The 26,450-nt window shown below is 37.2% G+C and overlaps 1 protein-coding gene across 6 annotated transcripts in view; it reads left to right on the forward strand.

The window, feature by feature from the left end:
* PALM2AKAP2 (PALM2 and AKAP2 fusion) overlaps positions 1-26,450 on the forward strand; it is a 249,548-nt gene that overhangs the window by 186,361 nt on the left and 36,737 nt on the right. The window contains exon 1 of one of the 6 annotated variants that reach the window (XM_087926507.1): positions 11,875-11,996. The exons of the other annotated variants lie outside the window; for them this stretch is intronic. Coding sequence (XP_087782633.1) covers positions 11,937-11,996 — 60 coding nt within the window. The 5' untranslated portion in view covers positions 11,875-11,936. Of the gene's footprint in view, positions 1-11,874; positions 11,997-26,450 lie in introns of those variants that run through there. 6 annotated transcript variants of the gene reach the window in all.

Genomic DNA, 26,450 nt, shown 5'->3' on the forward strand with positions numbered 1-26,450 from the left:
CACATCTATTTCATTTGCAGTGAAATTAATCTGATAAGTAATATAAGGTATCTTAAGGGCTACAAGTCTGCATTTTAAAACTTAAATTGTGAATATAGCAAGCAAAGATATTGTGGGAAATAGACACCAGGATTTGCTGCCACGTAGCGTGCAAAGTTACTGCAGAGAAGCCGGGAAGTAATGACATCTGATGTTTCACTTTAAATTCTTGGATTTTTGGAAGTTAAGTGACCATAAAAGGAATGGCCTACTGTGTCTGATTGGGCCATTACAATGGGCTGTGAAAGCCCTGATAAAATTGCACATGGCTGGAAGGACTCTAATAGAGCAATTGTTATAATAACTGTGTCTGCCTCCCACAGTCCAACCCCTCCCCAGATGTAACAAATGCCTGCCTAACTATGAAGCTGTTAGGGAAATTATTCCATTCCTGGATTCCCAGTTAATCCCTGTAATACTCCTATCCATGAAAAGACTCCTTATCTTAAATCACAATATTTGGCTGCAGTAGCAGCTGTTGTCAGCCCTAATTGAGATTGCTGACAGAGCAGGACCAAAAGGTTTTCATGGCTGCAATGCTTGGAATTGTGATTTAAAGTTACAGTCTCCTCTCTGGCATCCTACAACATACCTGATTAGTGCTTAACTTCTACCCTGAGCATGTTGCCTGTCCCTATTACCTTTCTGTTTTCTGTGTGCACAGCTCTGCATCTCACCCCCTAGCAACTTCAGTTATAATGGATACTGTTGTTTTCAGTAAAGTTAATTTTTCTTAAGAGACCCAGTTTGGTGTAGTGATTAAGGGATTAGGTTAGGAATTGGAAGACCATGAATTCTAGTCCTGCCTTAGGCCCAAAGCCAACTGGGTGGAGGCAATGGCAAACCACTCCCAAAAAACCTTGCCCAAGAAACTTGCAGGGACCTCTCCAGTCAAGCCACTGACTCAAAGACACGAACCCCTCCTCTTTGTTACCCGTGCTTGCAATGTCTGCTTGCTACAGACTGAAGTAGCACTGGGAAAATTTAACACCACTTGGTTCTGCTTAAGTGCTTGTTAAAAACACATTATAACAACCAGAAATACTGAATCACCATTCTTCATGAAAAAGTCTCTGTGGTTGCTGGGAGCATACCTGCAAGTTACTATATTGAGAAAACTAGTATATACCTAGCTGCTGTGATATAAGTGAACCTTGAAAGAGGTAATGTAAAATAAATTACCTGCTGGTAAACTAAGAGTACTTTGGTCAAAGTTTTCCTAATATTCCTATGAAGTTTCTGTGAACATTATGAAACATAGCTTTTAACTTACAAAGATGGAGATGATAAAAGTGTAAAAATACCTGTATTTTAATTGTGCTAAGAGAAACATGGGTAACTCTCCCTGATCATATTATATACACATCATAGAGTTTAGATCTGGTTAAAGTTTTAGTTAGTCTGGAGTTTTGAAAATCAATAAACAGAATTGCCCTTAATTTCCTGCACTGCTACTTGCTTTAAAAAGTGGGCTGCAGTTATTTAGTTCAACCAAGAGAAACTGGTAACTCTATCCAGGTCACACAGTAGCACAAACTGGTGCTTAATCATTCATTTATTAGTGCTAGGTTATTGTGCCCGAAAGACAAATGGCAAGAAATGGTGTCACTGTCTCAATGGACCACACTGAAGATGAATTGGACAAGGGTAAATCTGTCTTTCTTGAATTTATCATGTCTACTTAGAGCTGAAAATCTAGCAGCTGTTTTACTCTCAGCGTGGAAGTTGTAGTTTTTGATTTCCTGCAATTCTTTCAACAATTGATGTTTTTAAACATAAAGATAATTAATATCAATTGGCAAAACAAAGTCCCATCTGTAATCATAGCCATGTTCATGGTGCTGTTTATAATAAGTATTTATTATGACATGGCTGAAAAATGAGTTCTCAATGTAAACTTTATATTTTTCCTTGTCTTTGGCTTGCGAGTGGAATGCTGTTACAACAACTGTCAAAACTTTAACTGTGTTAAAGGTCTGGGTTTATGTCTTTCACGCATCCTGTTTTGGTTCCAGAAAAGAATGATTTTTGCTAACATAAATTTCACATGAAGAAAGTCTGTGAGGTCAGCAAGTAGAAGGTTCAGATGGAGGATTTCCCAAGAGAGACTCTAGGATATGAGAAATAATGTTAGTGATCCAGAATTTAATGACTTTGTTCTATACAGAGATTTCAGGCACAGTGGGTCAGCTTCGGATGTTTCATCCATACAGACATACTAGTTCGATTGTGGGGGGGGGAGTGATTCTTAAATACTGCTATTTCTACTCATGTAGTGAGTAAACACTGTGCCCCTTCATAGTCTATGTAAAGTGCTTGGTTTTATATATAAAGTTTAACACCCATTGTAGTTTCAGGTGTAAAGTCATATAATAGTTACAAGAATATGGTTCCCATATTGTATTAAGGTGAGTCTCTGTAAAGCGGAATGGTAGGTTACAGCGTCTCCTACTCTCTTCAGGGCCAGTGTTTGCTTCCAGCATATTTGCATAAATCTTGGGTTATCCGTGAAAACAATTGGTTGTTTTCCTGGTCAGGTTTCCCGGTTTCCCTGATTGGCTATTTTGAACTAAAGGCTATCATTCCAAAAAAAAAATAGCCTTTAGTTCAGAATTCCAAATGTTCCTTTCCTTGTCTAGTTTCAATCCTACTGCACCTCCATTTGGGGGTTTTAATTTTGTTTTTGCTTCCTTATCAGTCTGGAAGCCAAGGAATCCTTTGAAGGTAAAATTTGGCCTGGGGACACCAGCTCTTGGGCAATAGTTTGATGACTTTAGAAATGTTCCATAGGTATTCCAAGTTTTTATTCTATTGAATCCTTCTCCCAGAGGTCTGTTATACAGATTGCAGTTATTGCTGCTTGCTCTTTAAAACATTTTTACAAGGATAAGCCAGGGGAGAAGGAAGTATACTGAAAAGTTAAATTACAAAAAAATATGTTCTGCAAAGCTGAATAATTTTAATAGGCTTCTTCATATTATACTTTTCTCCAGTATATTCTGAAGGGAGCCCCTTCTTTTCTTTGATCCTGAAAGGAAAATGGACATAGCTGCATCACTTTGTTTTTTTTTTTTCGAGAAATCCAACATGTTCTTTCCCTCTTCATTTTCATTCACAATGTCTGGTCTGCAGATGTTGATAATAAAGCTAGGTTTTAGCTCTGCCAGGATAAGACACAATAAGCATTGCCCTCAAAGATTTCCAACTCTCTGGTTCATTCACAGTTAGAACATTCCAAGCCTCTCATTATTATACACTGTAATTTCCCATTTGTATTGTGGTCATCTGCATTGTGAGTGTTCTGCTTCTTATAACCTAACTCATTCCCTTTAGCTCTGGGGCTGGATATGACAGGATCTATTATCTATTACAGGGAGCGCAAATATACAAGTGAAAATGTTATTGTGAATGATGTTGAACCATGTTGGACCATAAAAGATAATTATGCTGTGTGTAATGTTTCTTGAGCTAGTGCAGTGTGAAATGGTTTCTCCAATATTCATAATGATAATACGGGTAAAGTTCCCTTGAACTAAACTCATCTTCTGGTGATTATTTTGATGGGTCTGTGCAATCTTTTTAGCAATAACACAAAAATGATCTGCTACTGTCTTTCTTCAGGGTTTATTTTTACTTCTCAGTTTAGCCTATAGTCTTAGGATTTCCAGGTCCCAATCCAAGTAACTAACCAGATCTGATCCTAGTTAACTTTTTGATAAGTAGAGTTGGCTAGATGTTACAATTTGTTGCAAAATGCCCCATAGTGGCTGCCAGGGGCCACATGGGCCAGTCCTTTGCTATTTCGAGGCTGCCTCCCGGGCCAGGTCTAAGCACCCTGCAGGCAAGATCCAGCCCATGGGCTTGAGTTTGACACCCAATCTATATCATTTTTTTATTACAGCATCATTGTACATTGATTGCATTCCAGGTGGTATCATTACAGAATTCCTGTATTTAAAGATTGTTCATATTTGTTTCCTGAGGTACTGGGATTGTCCAGGTGAAATAAAGCCTTGTCTAGTACTCATAAACAAAAGGAAATAATAAGTAGATGAAGACTCAGGCCATTCCAACAGTTAACTATTGGTCAGGTAAACTGTTTTATAATTACATGTGAAAAGACTTTCACATATTAAAGCTGAAACTACTGTATATATCTGGGCTCACACAATACATAGACTGAAGGTGGTTTGTTTGGTTTTAACAAGGATATAAAAAAGGATTTTTATAATAGTACAACATTGAAAAAACACCCTAGAAAAGTGTTTTAAACAATATGTGTTTTTGAAGCAAATTCTAACTATTAATGGTGGTCTACTTAATAGGTACATTAATCAAAAGTACTTTTGAGTATTATTTTAGGAGGGGTTATCAGTCAATTTCCTCATATTTTAATATCTGTCTGGCACTGCTGAATTTTTATGTCAAGACATAAGACGAACTCAGCTTGCTCATATCCTGTTTTCTAAATTAAAAGATTTGTTTGGTGAGTTGTATATTCTCATTTAAAAGGGGATTATAAGTAAAACAACATCATGTGAATTATAAATAATAAAAATGTGCATTTTCCCAACATCAGTTGTTTGTCGCTTAAGGCAGGAAGTGGAAAGGGAAAGGCTCTGCCTTCGTGAACTATCCAGTTGTTGATAAGGTCTTGTTCTGTATGACTTCATACATTCCTTCAGAGAAATGAAGTTGAAAGAGCTACCCTTGTACACAGCTGTTGTGAAGATTGTTTGGCAAATTGCCCCTCCTCTCCTTTTTTTCTTAAAACAAGGCTGGCCGCTCATGTGCCTTAGAAGTTCTAATTGGCATTTATAGAATTTTTTCTATATAGTGTTTATAGAATGCCTTTTCTATATGAAGTTATTTTACCTTTTCTTCACATGGGTTTTTTACTATTGTAATTTCATTCATTTGTTCTTGGGATTTTTTTTTAAAGCTGGATATAAATGATTTTGAACTATGTTTGAATTAACTCTGTGCTTATACATTTAAGATAATTATATTTTAAAAATGGGAATGGGTAAAGTCAATTATAGATGGTTAAGTCTTCTTGTAAAGAAGTCTAAATAGATTGATAAAATCATGTACTGTATTGCGTGTCAGAATCCTGTGAATTTTCTTTCCCACATCAGAACAAAACACTAATAATATATATTTTCATGAATTTAGCAGAATTTGACATTGCTTATTTCCAATGAAATTAAAAATACTTGCTTCTTTTGTAGTGCCAAATTATGAATATAAATAGTTTAGGAATGTCCTATAAACAATTTTATATATACCCCACAAGGAACATTATAAATTGATATATACGGTAGTTTCCTTACAGCGTTCCTAAATTGTTTGTCTTGCAATGGTAGCATTCAAGATCAGCAAATTCTCAGAAAAAGGCAATTATTTAAAAAAAACAGTATATGAAGAGCCATATTTTGAAGTCTATCTTTCTTCCTCCTTTTTACATTCTAATTTATTCAGAATCATTATTCTGTTTTCCATAATGAGACACATAACAGGAGGATTTAGTTAATCTCCTGGGTTCTGTGAAGTTGAGAAGAAAGAAGTGAACTGAAAGAAGATACATGTTGGTTCGTCTTTCTGTTCATCAAACCAAGATTCAATCATATGAATACAGTTATGCTTGCTCCATTTTAGCTGTGATTTGCCTGTAGAACACAATTTGGCATTCAAATTGAAAACTGTTTTATAAATTCTTTAACCTCAGTGCTCATATAATGGTAACCTAACTATGATTAATAAGGTAGAAGAACAGACAATAAACTCATGAGCTTTCAGACTACATCAAAAAAGCTTTTACATCTACACGAGGAGTGATGAAAGGCATTAGATTACATAATAGAAATTTGTAGTGTCATAAGACTGCCTTTTGGATTGGAATTTTCTCATGAACTCATGAGTTTTTACAGGCAGTCCTCAACCTTTAGTGACTGTTCCAAGATACAACTGTAGTGAAAAAACTGACTTATGACTATTTTTCATGCCTACGCTCACTGCATGCATCCCCATGGACACTTGATTAAAATTTGGATGCCTGGCAACTGTCTCATAGTTATGACAGTTGCAGTGTCCTGGGGTCATGTGATCACCTTTTGCAACCTTCTGACAAGCAAAGTCAATGGGGAAGCCAGTTAACAATTGTATTACTAACTTAACAACTGTAGTGATTCAATTAATAACTGTGGCAAGAAAAGTTATAAAATGAGACAAGACTCACTTAACATGTCTCGCTTAACAACAGAAATTTTGAGCTCAATTCTGATAGTAAGTCAAGGACTACTTATATTTTACAGTGGTATCTTTACATTTACACTCATTGACTTTGTAATTCAGTAATTATTTGACAGGCAATTACATTAGATTAGGCAATTAAATTAGATCAACTGAATCCAGTTTTCTAAATAACTTTGATGTGTTGAACTTGTCATTCTCACATTATATGTTGGTTTTGTTTGCTGGAAATTTTGGAAGAATGAAGTCCCAACATATGAAGCATGCCAGATGACAGTAAGGTGTGACTTCGCTTATTTCTATTTATCATCCTTTTCTTAATATTACTGTTATTTGTGGCATGCATGTAGAGATAAATGATTTCCTTTTGCCTTAAAAAGAGGGTGGGTGAGTCAAGATAATTGCAACTGCATGTTTCTTAGGATGAATAACAAAAATGGAAAGTATTTCAGACACTTCATTCCATGCATAACAATGCTTGCCGATGGGAATGTCCAGCAAACCCCAAAGCCAGAGAATTTTTCCTACCACCAGTGCTTATCTATGCTTCCTCTTCATCTCAGTAAAGCATAACTGGGTGACCCAGAGTGTAAATCTTTGGACAGTGTTGGCCACTTTTAAAAGGGAAAGACAAACCACTTTGTACCTTTGGTATAATCATGTTTTTGATCCACGAAGTTGCTTATTACCTAGTCATCACTTTAAGTTGACATTGCAGCCATGTAGTCATAGAACTCCTGTAAATTAATTGCCATTCATGCAAACATTCTTTAAAAGGTGGCAGATGCATACATTAGCATAAAGTATTCTTTAAGCTTAAGGCCATATCTTCTCGAATTCTTAAGCGAATAGTTGCTAGCTTATTTCTTTATAAAATCACCTTTGGAAAAGCAAATTTGCACTTTGTTATTTCAGCTGATGCTCAGTACACATAAAAGCATGGGGCAAACAAGCATCACATGAATTTGCTATGAGCTGTGCAGCCATTTTTAAGCAAGGCTGAACAAGAATTATGTGTCTGTGGCATTTGTGCTTGCAATACAGTATTAGGAAGCTTTTTAGGAACTATTTAGGTTCTTTGTAATATATTTAAGGAGGCTTTCTGGGTTATTCCATTGACTGCCGAGCAAAAGCATAGTTCTGGCTTTTGCCAGAATTATGTTAGATGTTATTTTTAGTGGTAGTTTTGTTGTACACTATTTTTCTTCTATTACTGTACTTCTATTTTTATTACAAAGTTTCTCTGAGAAAATTTTCTTGAAGGGCAGGATATAAATAACAAGAATACTGTTTGTTTACTTTTGGCATAGTTCAGGAAATTTATCCAGTTGCAGATACTTTCTATTATGATCAAACATTCCTGTTCACAGAAGGTTTAGAGCCCAAAGATGGTTGGGAACAATAACTATTGAATTCTGAGTGAGTTATTTCTGAAATATATACAGGTAACTTATGTTCTGCCCTGTCCCATTTTCCAGTCCTGTAAACTATAGAATCTCAGTTACATGGCTAGTTTTGGATGTACTTTTTTTGGTTGCCTAGCGGTTAAGACGCTGGGCTTGTCAACTAGAAGTTTGGCAGTTTGAGACCCAAGTATCACGTGATAGGGTGAGCTCCCATACTTGCCTCAGTTTCTGCCCACAGAGCAGTTTGAAAGCATGCAAATACAAGTAGATAAATAGGTACCACTTTGGTGGGAGGGTAACAGCATCCCATACACCTCGGCATATTGCTGGCCATATGACCACAGAAGGGTTTTTTGGGGGGTGGGGGGTAATGCTGGCTCCTATAGCTATTAAATGGAGATAAGCACCAGATTCTGGAGTTGGACACAACCAGGCAGGGGAAATCTTTACCCTTATATTGGTTCACAGAGAAAGTTGTAGTAGCTAAGAAATGCAATGAATATTCCTAGAAATTTTGGACAGTTTTCTTTCAATTGGTTTAAATATATTGTTTTGCAAAGAGAATAGTGCCTAGGGAAAATATTTTTAAATTGTTGTGGAACCTAGATCACAAGGCAGAGTGAGGTTATACAATTTTAATTTATCCATACTGGAACAGGTAGGTCTGATTCGAGTCTGGGATCACTGTGGCTTTAACTTTAGGCTGCAAAGCCAAAGCTTACAGTGGCAGAACTAAAAACAAAAAAATCCTTGTTTTTCTGAAATCTTTGGGAGTGAGAAAAAGGAGAATAGTAACCGATCTATTAGAATTAGAATTATTTATTGGCCAAGTGTGATTAGACACACAAGGAATTTGTCTCCGGTGCATAAGCTCTTAGTGTACATACAATATTTGCCCTCAAATCAGAGTGAATCATGTGAGGAGTGATCAAAGTGTCTTGGAGAGATCTGAAGGATTAAGAAAAATCCATAGCTTTACCATTCACTGTATTTGTTTCTCAATCTCTTTATTCATAGTAGGTATGTGGTCATAATTTTTGAGCTGTACTAGCTAGCTGATTTCTTAATAATCAGTTTATTTTACCCCCAAAATCAGAAAGTTAATTCTTTATACTTTACATCTCAAATTACTTACTCTGCAAACCATAATTTGAATTTTGGCATAGATTTTCTTAATTGTAAGAATTAATCCTACTCATTTTTAAAATTATGCCCTTGAAGTTTTGGATGGCTAGATGCCAATGTATTGCTATGAAATCTATCCCACTTTATCCCTTCATAAAAAGAGTTACAAGGTTGTTGTTGGGTTTTTGTTTTTGTTTTGGCTTCTGTAGATTTAATAATCCCATTCCAATGGATAGAAAAAAGGAAGCTACCCTCTTTAGCGGCAGGAATTTTCCTTCTAAACTAAGAGAAATGACGCTATGTTTTCTAAACCACATAAGATCCAGGCATCAAGAACAAATGATCTGCCATTCCTAGGAAGATATCTATTTACCCTTGGGGCCCCTTTAAACAACTTTTCGTTGATCCCACTTTCAGACTGTTCCCATGGTCTTATGCAGACATTGATCTTGTTTCTGTGTAGCTCCGACTTCAAAGTTTACAAGTTTTGATTTAAACTTCTAGAATCAGTGAGCCTTGAAGGCAGATGTCTCCCTGTTCCCATTAATTCTTGTCTTACCTGGTTTTCGGCTACCTGAATTCAAAACTGTCTAGCAAATTTTACAGGCAATTTAACTTTAACCTTTATATTAAATTTCCAATCAAATTCAGTTTTCAAAGAAAATCTTTGAAATATTTTCATAGAGCCAAAATTAGCTAAAGAATCTATGGCAACGTTCCTCTCCTGCACACCTGACTTAACCAAATAAACAAAGATTGAAACATCCAGAATTATGGATCTTATCAACCTCTGCCTAACCACATACATTTGATGGACAAACATATCAAACTTATTAGAAGAAAAAACAGGAATCATCTACAATGTACAATGTAAAGTCTGCAACAGCCACTATGTAGGACAAACAGGCAGAAGACTAGCAGAACACACCCATGAACACCAACTAGTACCCAAAAGACGTGATGAAAACTAACACCAAGATTGACCAACAATCAACAACAATATGCCAATCAAGCAACTGCCATACAAGCTAACAGTAAACAGCCCAATCAAAGAACCACCAAGGCCACTTCTACCAACACTGGCTGGGCCAGCCACTAAAATATAAATTTGAGAGCAACCCCTGCTCCCTACTTGCACTGATGATGTAACCCAGTTTGAGTAATGAAATGTCTGCAAGAAAACAACCAAGTTCAGAAAGCACCAAAGACCTCTCAAAGAAAATCTTTCCTAGTTTGATTTCCTCTCTATATAATGAATGTACATCAAACTCTTTACATACACCACTCTCTTAACTAAAGTAAGCCTCTACAAACAAACAAACACACACATACACATTGAAAATGTGAATGCGAGGGAGGCTTTCTTTGCTCATTCCCATTGCCATAATATGAAGCATGGGACAGAAGATTTTTGTTATTCTAGGATCAAAATCCTATTCTAGGATTGGGGTACCGTTGTTATAATTCAGAGGACAGAGCACTGGTTGAATTATATTTTTGCACTCTGATGTTGAGAGAGAGTACTAATTGGATCCTTACTTGCCAAAAATGAACATGATCACATAGCTACTCTCAAAAATCTCTGGCAGGCATAGAGAGTGGAACTGATGCCTTTTTCTCAGCCCAAATGTTATGGTGGGCCTTGCTGTTGCTTTCATTGTCTGTCACTTTTTATGGTCACCTTTTTAAGCCCTCATGTGCTACAGATTCTTGGACTTTAGGCCTATGGTCCAGTCTTACTTGTAGCACTGAAAAGACAGTAGGATAAAATAATTATAAATACATGCATGTGGGCTTATTTATATAAAATTTTGGGGCACTAATGCTTTATAGTCTCAACCCATTCCTGAGCTCTCTGATTGCTTGAGCAGAATCAATAAATTAACCCTTCAATGTGGAGTTTTATGCTGCTAGACTAGAATACAGAACTTTTTCTTCCTGCATGCAGTAAAATAGTTGTTGCTTTAGATATTCTTTCTTTAGTCAAGGGAAAACAGCAGATAATTTCTTTGCTTGGAGTCTAGACTAATTTCCTCTTCTAAATATTTAATTTCCTCCTTCATCTAATCAAACATTTCCTCTGATTTAGTATTAAGTAGGATTAATATAAAATGCTATGAATTCTATTTTTGCTGCATACATATATCCTATTTAATAATAAACCCGTTAATAAATATTTTAAGGTATTCACAGTGAGTACTCCATAGTACAGTTAAATTGGTGTGAAGACGGCTGGGAAGACTCATTTATAAAGATTCTTCAGAGAAGAGAGCTTGAAATCACCGGCGATAATAATGTTTATGTCTGTATGCTCCCCTGGAATAAATTAATAAAGTAAATGGGATTTAAAAACATGTTATATTGCTTCCTGAGTATTGTTTTTAAACTTAGTAATTTTTAAAAAAATGTTGAGATTGCCCTGTCAAATAAAGAAATACAAAATTTGGGTGTTCTAATAAATTCTCAATTCTTAGACTATGCTGCCTCTCTTTTCCTTCATTGCTACCAAGGTTTATCTTCTAATTTTTATTAGGTAGAGATTTATGCCACCTTATAGATTTTACTATTTTGTGCAAAGAATAGAAACATTTGGATCCTTTATTAAAGTTTGTTGAAGGAAACTATTTAATGTGTCAAAACTGGGCAATGTCAGACAGATCACAGTTGATTTAGTTAACTTGGCTAAGTTTAAAAAATATGGAAATTTTCTTAACCCCATGCTAGAAGGGTAGAGACAAAGATGAATATGCAAGTTAGACATTTGCTGCATGAATGATGGCTTATTGCAACACTGAAACTAGCCATACTGTTCACCATCAAAAGCGTAGCATCAGGAAACCAGAGTGTGAGAGGTTGTCATCCTATTTTTCAGTAATTGAATTTGAGCTAAGCTCATCCCAGAAAAAAGCCTCTTAGTGAATTATTTATTCAGTGCCTCTGAGTGTAAATGTGATGCTTGTTACTCCTGCTTCTTACTCCTGCTTGTAACTGAGGCACAAGAGGCTGTAGAGATACATAACTTGAAAAATTATCCCATGATTAGTATTCCCAGTGAATGCTCATCTACAAAGCAGAGATTTGGTATGTCTTTCATAACTTGTAAAATTGCCAAAGATGTTTAGATACACAACACCATGGCAGATTCTGTGCATGTCACTGGAACGAGATTTAAGGGTAAGATGTTAATTTTCTCTTAATCTAGTTTGTTTGTTTGTTTAAGATTAATGTGAAATGTTGACATGCAACTTTTGGGGATAGGAGTTTCAAAAAGTTGGTTCGATGGAAACATTTTTTCCCTATATGCTTCTATATTAGACAGTTTTAGATGTAAAATGAATGAAATAAAAATGAATAAATGTAAATTAACTACATAAAATAAACAAATGAAAATAACATAAGTAAAATAACTGCAGGCATACATATTTAAAACTTTAAAATACTTATGTAGATGTGAAATTGTTCCTTTCAATTTCAAAAGAAAGAAATGAAGGTGGGGGGATTATATAGCAGCACATCTGAACACTTGTACATTGCAGTTGAGAGCTAAGCATCAGATTAACTGCATCTTCAAATTTATTAAGTTATTCCTAGGAATGCCTTTTTTCACTTATTTGGCACAAAGTTATTTTATTTTAGCATGGCCACTGAGAATCTAACTCCTCCTCTGGTTTGTATAATTTCACCCCATTCAATCTGTACCAACCCATTCAGAGTTTTGTCTTTGGTTCACAACGGCCAGAAATTTGTTCTCCCAAAAGAAGCATACTCTCTTAATCTTTTGTGAACAACATACCAATTAGTGAGCAAGGTTGGAATTGGCTGTGAACAGGACCAGTGCCAGCACTTAGCAGGTCCAGAGTCACTTTACATGTGCTTTCTCCTTCTTGTCTCTTGGATATACAAGCAGGCAAGCACCATCTATCTATTTATCTTTATAAACTCATCCATTGATCTTCACACATAAGCAAGTGCATATATTGCATTCACCCATTATTCATTTTCTTTGTTTAGCTGACTCATCCTTCCACTCTTTTGATAAATCTATTCTCTTCCAAATGGATACATAGTTTGAATGTAATTGAAAATCAAATTCTCCCCAGAATATTGCTCATCCCGATTCTTCATCTTAATATATTTTCCCCATGTTTATTTTGCATCCGCCATCTCATGTCTTGGCTCATATACAAGTCCCTGCCCTTTTTCTTTTAGCTTTCTAGAAAGGAAGGAGGCAGCAGCCATTTAGTTCATAAGTTTATCAATTTCTTGTTCTGCTGCTTCTCTAAAACACTGTTTTGGATGAGGAAAGAATGGAGATTGCTCTATGCAGACGTGTGGCTGTAGATGTGGATCTTGTGAAAAAGTTTCTGAGCCACCCTTTTAAGGTTTAGGCTATGTTGAGAGAGACATTGGGTTTACCCATTGCACTAAACAAAGATGTTTTTGTTTTTAGGTTATCATATCAAATAAACCCAGGTTTTCTTTGGTTTATAATCATGGCTTATATCTTAATATGATTTCCTCTTTCTTTATTCAATCAACCATGATTGAATAAACCATTGCTTGGTATATGAACCTGCTAAAACCAGGTTGGATTCTCTGCAAGGAAGAACTTCAGTTACAAAGGAGGTGTAGCTTCCTTCATCAAGATGACAGTATGCTACTTACTTTGGCAGGATGCATTGTACCTCATACTCCAGTCCTAGATTGGTACTTGAAGTAATAAAGCAACTTCTGAATATGCACAGAAACCTGTTCTAGTTACTGAAACTAGTGAGAAAGATAAAGTAAAGCAATACATCCGTTCCTGTCTTAAAAGCGAGAAGGCCATATTCACAAAGCAGTTTTGAAGATGTTCTATGCCCTGCAATTGTTATTGTATACCCATTTGAAGATTTCCACTATTATTGAACTTCACATATTGGCTTTTAAGAAAGCAAACCGTCCCCATCCCTTTGGTTTTTTTCTAGTGGTCTTCTCTGTGGCTAGCATGTCCATATTCTTTTCTTCCTACTGCAAGCCAACTCCGGTCTGAAATAATCAAAGAGAAGAGAGCCTCATGATTTTGAATAGAATGAAGAGGGAAGTTGAGACCAAATATTGGTATGGTTTATGGGCCAAGGAGAAAAGCAAGAAGCACTCTGAAGGATCGGGGTTGAGGGATGAGAAATGGAAAGAACGTGCTTTGTCAAGAGCTACTGTATAAACTGAAGTGTTCTGCATATTAAAAGGCACAGAAAAGTGAAATTAAGTATATAGATTAACATTTGATTAAATAATCTGTTTTGGTTTAACATATAAATCTGAGATAAAGACAGATTTAGGAATGGATGTTGTTCTTAACACGGGGATGTATATTAATATACCTGTATATTAATATATTGTGAGATTTTGCCTTACAAATTTACTTAATTTCACACACAAACACAAACACAGTCATTTGTCTCTCAAGCTTCTTGATAATGAATTTCAGCCCAGTTAATAAACATGGATGTGCAAAATATATACAGAGAATCAATTCTATATGTATAGCTACTACTAATTATTTTTAAAGTTGAATATAATAGTTACTGCTTTTCCTTGCAGTAGGCTTCCTATCCAGAATTCTCCAAAGTGGGAATTTAATTCCATCAAATCATATTATTTCACAGTAGCTGAGCATTAAATAAAGTGTCAGTGCCTGTAACAAAGAGTTAAATGTTTTAAAATTTCTGGTCAATGTATGGATTAGTTGTAAATTTTAGAAGCATATAATTTATGGCTGATAAATATATTAACTATATACTAAGGTAGATTTCACAATTTATAGAAAAAAAAAATCTTGCTGTATGAAACCTGTTTCGCTGGATATTAGATCAATAGCTGCAAGATTGCAAATAAAATATTGAAACAATACCAAGAGTTTATACTGTCCCAAGTTTCCATGAGGAAACAATCTTGACTAATTAGGTCCAGAATTGATCATTGGTTTTGAACTCATACTTTTTTTTTTGCTAGTTTAAAACAAAACAAGATATTTGAATGCTACCATGAGGAATCCAAATGCTCTAAATTTAATTTAGGATTGGTTTGTGTTTTAAATGCTCTGGAGTAGCAAAAATAGCATAACATCTGGGCAAAAGGTCTATTTCAATTATGTTACAGGCACTATACAACAAGTAAACAAACTTCCTAGGCCCTTCATGCGTATTTTACACCCATAACCCACCCATGAGAAATTGTAGAAACATGAAGCAGTTCTTCAGCTTGAGAGAAAATATGAATTTCAATTCTTTAGCTTGAAGAGTTATGTTAAGGCTCTCCAAATAAATGGATATTATTGTAAAATAAAAATATCCCACCTCTCTCAAAATCTAAGTTTATAATCCACAGATGAGGGGGTTGAGGCCTTACAACTACTGTATAAGCCTCTCAGCTTTGGAGTTCTGCCCAAAGACAAGTGGCAAATTTAGGCCATATGGTTTTGTATGCTATAGGAAATTGTAGGGTACAGTTTTAAGAAAGGGATAGCCCCCCTTAAAGAAACTCTGAAGTTCTCTTCTGTTGTAGAGCGGCGGAATAACCTGAGGCAGACACAGGGCGAACTTCAGCTTTTTACTTTATTGTAGCAATAAAGGGTTGCCGCGGCTGCCACACTAACAAGGCAGCCAGCTGGCAGACAACAGCTGATGCCGTTTGACAGCTCCCTTTTATAGCTGGCTGTCAAACGGCATCAGCCAATAGGAACGGTCCGTGTTCCCGCTGGAAACACGGACCAGAGTGAAGACTTCAGCTCAGTCTTTTCCGATCGCCACACTCCTTTCCCCCAGAACGGAGCATGCGTAGTCCTTCAGATAACTCAGGCGCTTGCGCAGGTGGCCAGATCTTCTAAGTCCTGACGAAGCTACTGCTGGAAGGAACTTTTCTGCTTGTTGGGCAACTTCTGATGCCGACGAAGCTGGCGTCTCGGCTTCAGGCGTCTCTGGGTGAGGGACAGATGGCTGCTCAGGTAGGCTTGCATTCCTGTCAGATCCGTGGGAAGTTTCTTTGGGCGCCAGCGGTTTCTCTGTTGCAGGAACGTCTTGAGGGCCATCTGCAGACAAACCCCAACGCCTTCTAAGTTGATCGATATGGCGGCACCAGATGCACCCGTCTTGCAGTTGGACCCTGTAAGACTTAGGACTGGTTACCACCACAATCTGCCCAGGCATCCACAAAGGGTGTCCCGCATAGTTCCAGGCATAGATCTGGTCATTCTCAGCGAACTCCCTTGCTTGGCTATTTGACCCTAGGGGCATGACTGGGGCATAATGCGGATGGAGTCTGTCTAGGGTGGTCCTCAGACGTCTACCCATGAGAAGTTCAGCCAGAGACCTATTAGTGGTGGCACAGGGAGTTGTGTGCTGGGTCAGGAGATACTTAGCGAGCCTAGAGTGCCAATCTATGGACCCAAACCTTGCCAGGGCCTCCTTAACCGATCTGACTTTCTGCCCTTTCAGCCAGGCCATTACTGGCAGGATGGAAAGGAGCTGTAAATGCGTGCCTTATTCCTAGGTTGGCTAGGAAGACCTCAAACTCACAGGAAGTAAACTGGGGGCCGTTATCAGACACGTTGGTGTCAGGGAGGCCATGGGTAGCGAATATCCTTGATAGAGCCTTAGTGACAGCTTCTGAAGTTGTGGTCATCAAGGTCAGCTCTACCCATTTAGAAAAAGAATCAACCATCACCAGGAATGTACGCCCATGAACGGGGCCAGCCAGATCAATATGCATCCAGGACCAAGGGGCCACAGAGTCTTCCCACTTGCCTGGAGTGGATGTGGGTGGAGCAGGTCTGGTAGCCTGGCATGGCTGACAAGCATTCACCCAACTTGTAATCTGAGCATCCATGCCTGGCCACCATACATAACTGCGAGCCAGGGCCTTCATCCTGACAATGCCGGGATGGCCCTCATGCAGGAGCTTTAAAACTGAGTCTTGCAACTTGGAAGGGATAACTACCCTAGTTCCCCAAACTAAACATACTTGCAAAGAAGATAGTTCTTGCTGGTGACTTTTGAAAGGCAGGAATTCGGGGGCTTAAGGAATTGCCGGCCACCCCCTACTCACCCAGTCAAGAACTTGGGCGATTACCTTGTCCCTAGAAGAGTGGGCAGTGATGTCAAGGGCAGTGATGGGAAGTTTGAGATCGTTGATCTGGAAAACAGCATTAGTTGGTGCAGGATCCTCCACAGGAACAGGCATGGGGCAGCAACTAAGAGCATCAGCGTGGCATAGACTTTTGCCAAGTTGATGAACCAGGGTATAGGAATAGGCAGCCAGAAATAAGGTCCACCTGGTCATCCTTGAAGACAAAATCTGAGGAGTTTGTCTTTCGCCTGACAGAAGGCCTAACAGAGGCTTGTGATCAGTAATCAACTCGAAATAGTGTCCATATAGAAACTCATGGAATTTTTTGACAGAAGCAACTGGAGCCAAAGCCTCCTTGTCAATTTGGCTGTAGTTGTGCTCGGCTGGGGAAAATTTTAAAATTGTACAAAATACTTGCCTTTTCCAATGACTGGGATGGTTCTGCCTTGGTAGTCACGTGGGGTTAACTGGCAGCCGTGAAGCTTCTTCTTAGCCATTCTGGGAAGTAGTTGTTTCAAGGTGCTCCATGAGATGATGGACAGTGCTGAGCCTGTGTCAACCTCCATCCTGCAAGGTTTTCCTTCTATAGAAACAAAAACAGTGATTTTGTTAGAGCCTTTGTTAGTCAGCTTGGCTTGATAGCAGGTAAAACAGACTTCAACTTGTTTTTGGAAATGTTGAGTTGTCTGAGGCTTTGGGGCAAAAGTCTTTCCTGCTTGACAGATCCTGGCTAAATGACCCTTCCTCTGGCATTTTAGACAAATGGCATTTCTGAACTTGCAGGATTCCCTGAGGTGGTTTCCCCCACAGCTTAGACAAATGGGCTGAGGCCGTGGAGGTAGATTGGGGTTTGGCCTATTTTCCCCTTGACTGGTTTTTTGCTGCCTGGGGCGATTTACATCATTAGCCTCTTCATAGTCTTCTTCTGAGGAGGCTTCATTGTGATGGTTGGCTGAGCTACTCTGGCTAATTGGATTTCCCTGAATTTCTGCTGCTGAAAGTGCTGATAGTTCAGCAGCTCGAGACTCTTCAATTGCTAATTTAAGGGTTAAATCCCCTTTAGCCAATAGACGCCTTTGTAGCCTTAAATCCCTGACTCCACAAACTAGTTGGTCTAATAACATGTCTTCCAGATAGTCTCTAAACCCACAATGCAAGGCAGCCATTTCTTTGGGCAGCCATGTTCCCACTAATAGTCTCTCCCTCAGCCTGAATCCATCTCCTAAAAGCATGACGCCTGGCAATTCGGGATGGCTTAGGGGAATAGTGGCTGGAAAGAATTTCCTGCAATTCTTCCCATGGAACAGTCTTAATTGAACGTGGAGCCAATAATGCCGTAGCAATGTCAAACACTGTGGCTCCGCAAAAACTTTAAAAGTAGGACTTTTTCCTATGGTCGGAAATGTCAGCAAGGTCTATGGCATCTAGGAAACAGTCAAATCGGTTTCTGTAGGACTCCCATGTTTCCACTGTCGGTCTGAAAGGCGGGAATGCAGGGTTTGAAGTCATCTCGACTCATCGGTGCTGGATCTTTCGAGAAAAGTTGAAATTTGTGCTCGCGAATAGTGACAGTAGCTCTTAAAGTGACATACAGCTCGGTAGTGACTTCGGCTCTTTTTGTAGTGACTTCGCTCAGCAATTCTTTGCCCAGTTGCCTCTTATATGTATCCCACCCTCGTCGCCAGTGTTGTAGAGCAGCAGAATAACCTGAGGCAGACACGGAGCGAACTTCAGCTTTTTACTTTATTGTAGCAATAAAGGGTTGCCGTGGCTGCTGCGCTAACAAGGCAGCCAGCTGGCAGACAACAGCTGATGCCGTTTGACAGCTCCCTTTTATAGCCGGCTGTCAAATAGCATCAGCCAATAGGAACGGTCCGTGTTCCCGCTGGAAACACGCACCGGAATGAAGACTTCAGCTTGGTCTTTTCCGAACACCACATCTTCTAAGAGGGAAAATGTAGCAAATCCTGATTACAACCACTTTATCCTGTCATCCTGCCTACTGTGCCCTTTGCCCTCATCCAAAGTGCAGTCCCTTACTATAAATGAGAAGGCTCAAGAGGGAAAAAAGTTTTTAGAATTGGGAAAGAATTCTCAATTCTAAAAGAAAAATTCTCATTTTTGCTTCCGGTCTCACCACCTTTTGAAAAAAAAAAAGAACTTTTTCTGGAAACACTAAGAAAGACTTCAGTGAAACTTTTCTATTAGAATAATAAATGCAATATTATATTGTGTGTGTATATTGCTGTGCTTCGTGTTTTCTGATAATTAGAAGACTTGCAGTACTTAAAACATTGAAGCACTACAGATTTTTCAAATCCACCCCCCCACCACCCCCAATTAAAAAAAATCCTGAAAAAAGTACAATTTTTCCCCAGGTTCAATTTTTTTCTGGAAATTTATATCACTATTTGTCTTTATTTTAATTGTAAGCAAATAATTTACAGAGATGTTTCATTATACATAGTGGGGTTTATTAGCAAACAACTATGGGTTATTATTCATTTATCATACAGATTCTTCCCTCCTCTTTTACTTTAGAGTGTTTCTTTTAAACTATTCAAACAATCGTGGGATTGTATAGCACATTTATTTGTAGCTTTGTTGATAAAACAAACAGGTTTTGCTGCAGCCAGCAATGATTTTTAAAATACCCTGATCTATATTTTAAGGAAAGGAATCTGGCATATTTCTATCATTGCATAACTCAGTGGGTTAGCTGTTTGGTAAACACTTGGCATCATTTGAGATCAGAAACATTTGTTTTAGTTTATAAGATCAGATTATAGGCACACATTTTTAGAATTTTCTTTGTTGTTATATGTGTTTCTAGTAAACTAACCAAAGAAAAATCTAGTTGAACAGTTTTTCTATGTCATTAAGATATAGTTTCCATCATAAAACTTAATTTCAGTTATTTAATTTATTGAACATTTGACCTCTTTTTTGCCTTCCTTTTATTTTACAAGGGCAATGATGAGGGTTTTTTTTCTCTTTTTCTGTTTATACAAACTATTATTTCTTTGTTTGTTTGTTTGTTTTCCTGCCTGCCTGCATTATTTTTATAAATAATTCAAGGTGGCAAACATACCTAATACTCTTTCCTCCTCTTATTTTCCCCATAATAACAAGATGAGATGAGTTGGGCTGAGAGCAAGCATGTGTTGTGGGTGTCGTACTTTTCCTGTCCCATTTATTTTTCATTATTTCATGGCTGGTTGTAAATAGAGGGCATACACCAGTTCAGTATCTGTTTTTTTAGTGTAAAATATGCTGCGTTAGATGGCCTAGACGTTGGTATTTGAACATAGGTTTGTTTGTTTTTTAACATTTACACTTTATTGTGTTTTACTAATCTAGGTGAAATTTTAACATGTATTGTCAGTCCATGTATGATATGCCACACGCTAAATAAATTTGTGATTTCAGCAGAGTATTTGAAAATAGTAGTGATAGATTTATTTGTAATCTATAAATACTGATCTGCCCATTTGTTTATCCAAAATATTAAGAACCAACATGTTAATATGGTCACCCATGCAATTATTAGAAGGCAAACAAAAGAATATACATGTCTTGGTTATGTATAATGATTACATTCAGCAGTAGCAGCAACCAAATTGGTTAAAAGAAATTTAACTGTCCTGTATCCAGTGACAGCAGAATTGTGCACAAAAGAATATTTACAAAGAGGCCCTATCTTAAAATACAATAAAAACTGAAGAGTGTAATTCAAAAGCAATTCAAAAGGCAATAGACAGGTTTGTTTTGCCCCAAACAACCATTTTAGCCTGACCTCCATGTTTCTGTGCAAAAGATCCCTAAATTGAGCATCAGCATAGAAGTCTCTCTCTTTATAGATAAAACATAGTTTTGAGGACAGTCTTTCCAGCTGATAACAGTTTCGTACATTTCCACCTATTAAACATCCTAACAACTGTATGGAACAAATGAAAATGCTTTTTACCTTTATTTTGCTATATTTTTCAAGATTACTACTTTGACCATGATTTGTCTCCTAATGAAGGAAATATATTTCTTATCGATGACAATAAACTTTTGCCTTGTTTTTTCAGTGTTTAGGTAAAGATACTGATCATTGGATGGTAAAGCAAACACTAAACACTAAAGCAAGCACTGGAGAGACAGATCTCTCTCTCTCCCCACTAGCTTAAAAATTAGATCTTTTGTTGGCCTACAGAAAGTTATTAAGGGGCCACAGTTTGTTTTTTATACAAGGGGAATTCACAGCCTGATGTTTAGGAAATATTTGGGGAAACAACAGGCATCTGCAAATTCCTCAGCTAGCCTGGGAAAAGAACAGCCAGCTCACCAGTTCACAGAAACGCTGTTCGTAACAAAAGATAAATTGGATTCTAAAGGGAAAATAATCCATTACAGAATTACTGTAACCATATCCCACTCTCTTTCAGAAGATCTAGTTAAAGGGAACTCTATGAGAATCTTGTTGACAGTTGAGTCAGCTACTAAAAGCTTGATAACTGTTAGGAAACTGCTAGTACCTTGTCTTGGGTCCTGAAGCCTACTACTGAGTAATTGGAGAAGTGAAAAGGGCATGGTTACTTAAAAACAGAGCTAATATCCTAATCACAACCTAACAATGATGTCCTTCAATGGAAGTAACAGTCTCAAGCCATGAGATGGAAACAAAAGTGATGTCCGACATCTTCAAACCAAACTTTTAAAGTATGGTTACTCACTAGGCAAAAGCAATTTTTTTAACAGTGCGGATTAAAGTTGAATATGGCAGATGAGGATAACATAAAAATACATTAAAATTGAGTGTGGCAATGAAGAACTTGATTATATATGAAGAACTTGATTATACAGATAGTCCTCAACTTACTACTGGTAGCTTAGCAACCATTCAAAGATCCTATGGACCTACCTGGGATATTCACAACCCAGATTCAAAGTTCTGACAGAGTTCAGTCCCTTTGAGGTCACATGATTGCACTATGGGTGCTCAGCAATTGACCTCATCTGCAGCATCCCAGAGTCACATGATTGTGTTTTACGCAGATTTTGCCAAAGCCTGGCATTTACTTGTGAGGTTTTGGTGGTTTTTTTGCAAAACCAGTCCATAGTGATCCATGAGTTGGCTTTATGACCATTCCTTTCAGGTGTGATTACATTGTTGTCATCAACTGTATCAGGAGACCATGAGGCAACCAAGCTGGGGAATATGGATTTAAAAATTAAGAACTGAGAAGCGGTGTAAATTAATATGTTTACATCAGTCTTCAGCTTGATGAGTGGCCCTGATGTGCATTGCAGGTCCATCATTCATCAAGACAACGTCCAGTGGCAGATGGCTGCACGGTTCTGAGGGATGTAATTTATGATAATCCAGCAATCTTGGAGGGCAGTAGGTTGAGAAGGTGGAATTAAATTGTATGAGTCTTCCTTTGATAATGCAAACATTGCAAGCAATCTTAAACAATGCAAAATATAATACATGTATGTAGACTTGCCTCTCTATACATGGGATAAAAGAACAGAAGGAAACAGAAGAGAAGGCAGAAACTTGGAGAGCAGAAATAAATGAATTATTTGTGGAAGAGCTGTATTCAATAGAAAGCTCTCTGCTCCCTCCCATAGTCATTGTAGCAATTAACATTTCGGTGGGAGGAACTCTCATTGGCTCTAAAATGAACGTTTTGATTTCTATTTTAATTTAATACCAATGGACAAATAATAATGATTGTGTAGGGCATGAAAATTACACCCAGTATGATTTTGATTAAAAATGGATCCTCACCTAACTAGTATATTTTTTTCTGGTTGTTTCTGATCTGTGATCTCATCTAATCTTTTAAAAACTGAAATGTGGTAAAACTTAGTGTTTTAAGTGTTGTTTGCAAAATGCTCTCATGTCATTATTTAGGACATATAGATACTCAACAAAATCGTTAACAATCAGAAAGTCAATCATGGCGATATGGAGAAGGAGATGCAAATATAAAATTAATTGTGCACTTCAATCCTTTTTAAAAGATGTATTCAATTATAGAAGTAATCATGAAAATTATTCTTAAGTAATATTTTATATTTATTCATAAGTATTCTTAAGTAATGTGAAAGAAAGATTTTCTTTTTTGTTGTTTTTGTTTTGTTTTAGTGTAAATTTTATTTTAGTGTAACTAGTTATCTGGAGATTATTTATATTAATCACATATGACAAGACTGTCATTTCACAAATTACAAACTACTCGAATGGCGGATAGGTGCATTAAAAAGCACCTTATAGACTTCTGGACATAATTTTACATATTTTAAAGTTACATAGATTAATAATACTCTACTAACCGAGAGCATAGACAATAAACCTAGAAGAATGTTTGTGTGTGTGTGTGTGTGTGTGTGTGTATCATTGACCCTGTAGCTTTGTCCTTTCAAACTTTAACATTTAAGTTTTTTAGTTACTTTGTTTCTTTTCCTTTTTTTTGTTACAACTAGAAAGGTTATGTTGCTTCACATAGCAGAAGCGGTGTCCCACATGAGATGCATAAAATAATGGCAGTGTCACAGTGTTCAGGCTAAACCTTCCCACTGTGCTGCACTATAGACGTAGCTGACATTTACTTCCTAATATCCCATTGTATGAAAGTGAGGAGAAAGTTTCTGCTCATTTGCTCTTGTGGCCTTTTGATAAACCAGCCCACTAACATCACCGTCCCATAAGGAGGCAGGGAAGGAATTTGATTTTAATGGGCTAAGAAAAGAAGCTTTTGTAGCGGTAAAGGGATACATACCTCCGCTTCAAAGATTACAAGAGAAATAAGGTAAGCTCTTTTCCCCTTCTTCAAGGAATTCTTAAAATCAAAACACGGTGATTGAAGTTTTGTAGAATGTGTGTCTTCTCTGTTGCAAATTGTACTTAATGTGTGGAAACTTTAATGATTTTTTTTTTCAATTGAACCACTTACAGAATTTTCCCCTGAGCTTCCTCAAAATAACTCTAAGTGGCATGTCACGAGTGAAGAAAATATATCACATCAGCACAGTATATGCCATAGTATGGTTTTTTTATGTTTACCCCCTAAATGGTTACAGATCTATTCCTGAAAATCTTACAAGGACCTCATTCTTTTGCTGCAATGCAGCATAATATGCTTCAAGTTAACTACAGAATCATGTGGCTTTTTCTGTCTTTTCAAAAGACATAAAACAAATGCATCTATATTTGTTTGAAATTCCTTGTGTAAACTTAGTTTTCACAGCCATTTCTTTATATGCTTTCCCAAACTGTATTGCCTTACTGTGCTATTTAAAACAGTTTCCTTTTTAACCAGCAGTGGATTTAACGCACTAAATGCAATAACTCCCTTCTTTTTCTTGTAGTGTTTTTATTCAGAAGCAACAATTACCTTGAGTTGTTTCTTACCATGGTCTAGATATGAGCATTTCTAATGGTGTTAGCAAATATGTCTGTATGGGACTCTGTCTAATCTAATTTAACTAGAATAATATTGTCTTTGTGTATTATTTTACTGAAGTTGTGTTTGTATTGCATTAAATTATCCAGTCTTTCTTTGCTTTCCTATGCTGTAAACTTTGGAGTTGGGCATAGGTAATAAGTGCAGGGGTGGGGGGAGATCCTGATTTCAAATTGTGCTGTTAAATGGGTTTCAAACTATCTTATCAAGTTTTTAAAAACACTTGTGTTTTGGGTTATTATTGTGTCCTTGTCCTCATCTTTTCCATCTGAGGCAACATTGATAAAAAAAAATGTTGATCAGTTAAATAACCTCATACTCCAAATATGTGTATAGAGCTTCACTGGTAGCTTTTCAACAGGAAATGGAAAATCCATGAGTGTTTGTGGGAAAATAAAGGAATGGGTTAGACAGAAGAAGGGAACGCCTTACAGTATTCATTAGAATTCCTTTCATTCATTTTGCCCATCCAAGAATGGGAGGAATAGTTTCTTAATCATGCCTCCACTAAATTGAATGGTGAGGAAAATGGACAGCTAATTGTTAAGCTATATAATGAGAAAACATTGTGAATCAGCCATAGTTTAAAATGCTAATTGATCTTGTATAGTGTGCCGTGTACTGTAGCCCAGATATGCCAATAGCATGCAAAAAAACAACAACCCAGCATCCTTACATTACTTGCAAGAAGAAAATGTAGTTTCCCCTTCACGAACCGGTTTCTATTATCATTCTATGATCCCCATCTCTGTTGAACAATACAAGTTGGGATTTAAAGAGACTCCTAACTTATTCTGACTTGTCAACAGCACCACTCTGCCCTCCACCCACATGGCCAAAAAATTTGAAACTATGGTGATATTCAAAAAGAATACATTCTGTAACCTGATACGTTCTGTAACCTGAGCCGTCCCAGCCACAATCACCGTCCTAAACTCAGAGGCCCCGGTTTCTCTTTCCCATCTTCTTGTTTCTGGTGTTGATGAGCTGCGCCTGCCCCAGTGAGGTCATATAGCCCAGGTCTTGCAAGAAAACGCCATGGGCAACTTGAGAAAATAGCCTTGTGCAGCTGCTTCACAAAGGGTCAGAGTAGGTATGCTGGTTAGTACCCGGGGCCACGGAGCACAAGGCCAAAAGAGCATAGATGTTGGGAGGATCAAGGGAGTTGAAGCATTTCTACACTGTTGAGTGTGTCAGGCTGTCAAATGCCCCCAAATTGTCATTTTTGGGAAGAGTGTAATCCAGGGACTGGTCGTAAGTCCCTTCGTTCAGTGCTATACTAAATATATTTTTCAAATATCTGCTCTTTATTTTCTGGATTCCTTCAGTTTCATTTTTCTTCCTCTCTCCCAGCCGCATTTGGGTAACTGAAAGCACCAGAGTTTCAGCAATTATTTTCCTTAATTTGTTATACATTACGTGAAAACACATGTTTAATTACAAAGACTGTTATAATGCTAATAATGGCATATATTTCAGCAGTTATGTAATGTCAGATTGCATGCCCTGATTGTAGGTAATTAGGAATATATGTGAGATAGTTATGTCATGAACATGCTGTTTGTGATTTTCTTTGGTAGGTGCTTACATTGGTTACTTTTGAAGCCTTTGCCCTTTGTGTGCTAAAAATAGAAATTGTGAAAAAACTGACTTCAGATTTTAATAAGTAAATAAAATCAATCATGTCAGTAAACAAGGTTAGATAGCAACATCTGCTGTTCTTTAGTAGGTCATTTTATGCTGAAACTAGGATAATGATGTATATTTTCTCTGTGCTTAGGAAGTGTTCTCTTTTCCCTGCTTTCAGGAGAATCTACACTGCTGAAAATTAATTTTAGAAATTAATAATTTTGAGAACAAAAATTAAATACTCGTTTATAGTTTTGGTTCTTCAAATTTTATGGTCTCCCAATATGCAGACATTTACAAGCCAATGTTTGGATTCCAATAACATTTTAGGTTGGATACAATTAGAGGAGAGGGGACTAAATTCTAGAATTACCTGGCATCCTTCTTGGATTTTTTATATAAAAAATCTTTCTGTCTTCTTCTTCTGGACATC

The sequence above is a fragment of the Pseudonaja textilis genome, chromosome 2, assembly GCF_049901715.1.
Source record: "Pseudonaja textilis isolate UNSWEBS1 chromosome 2, rPseTex1.2, whole genome shotgun sequence".
Lineage (NCBI taxonomy): Eukaryota > Metazoa > Chordata > Lepidosauria > Squamata > Elapidae > Pseudonaja > Pseudonaja textilis.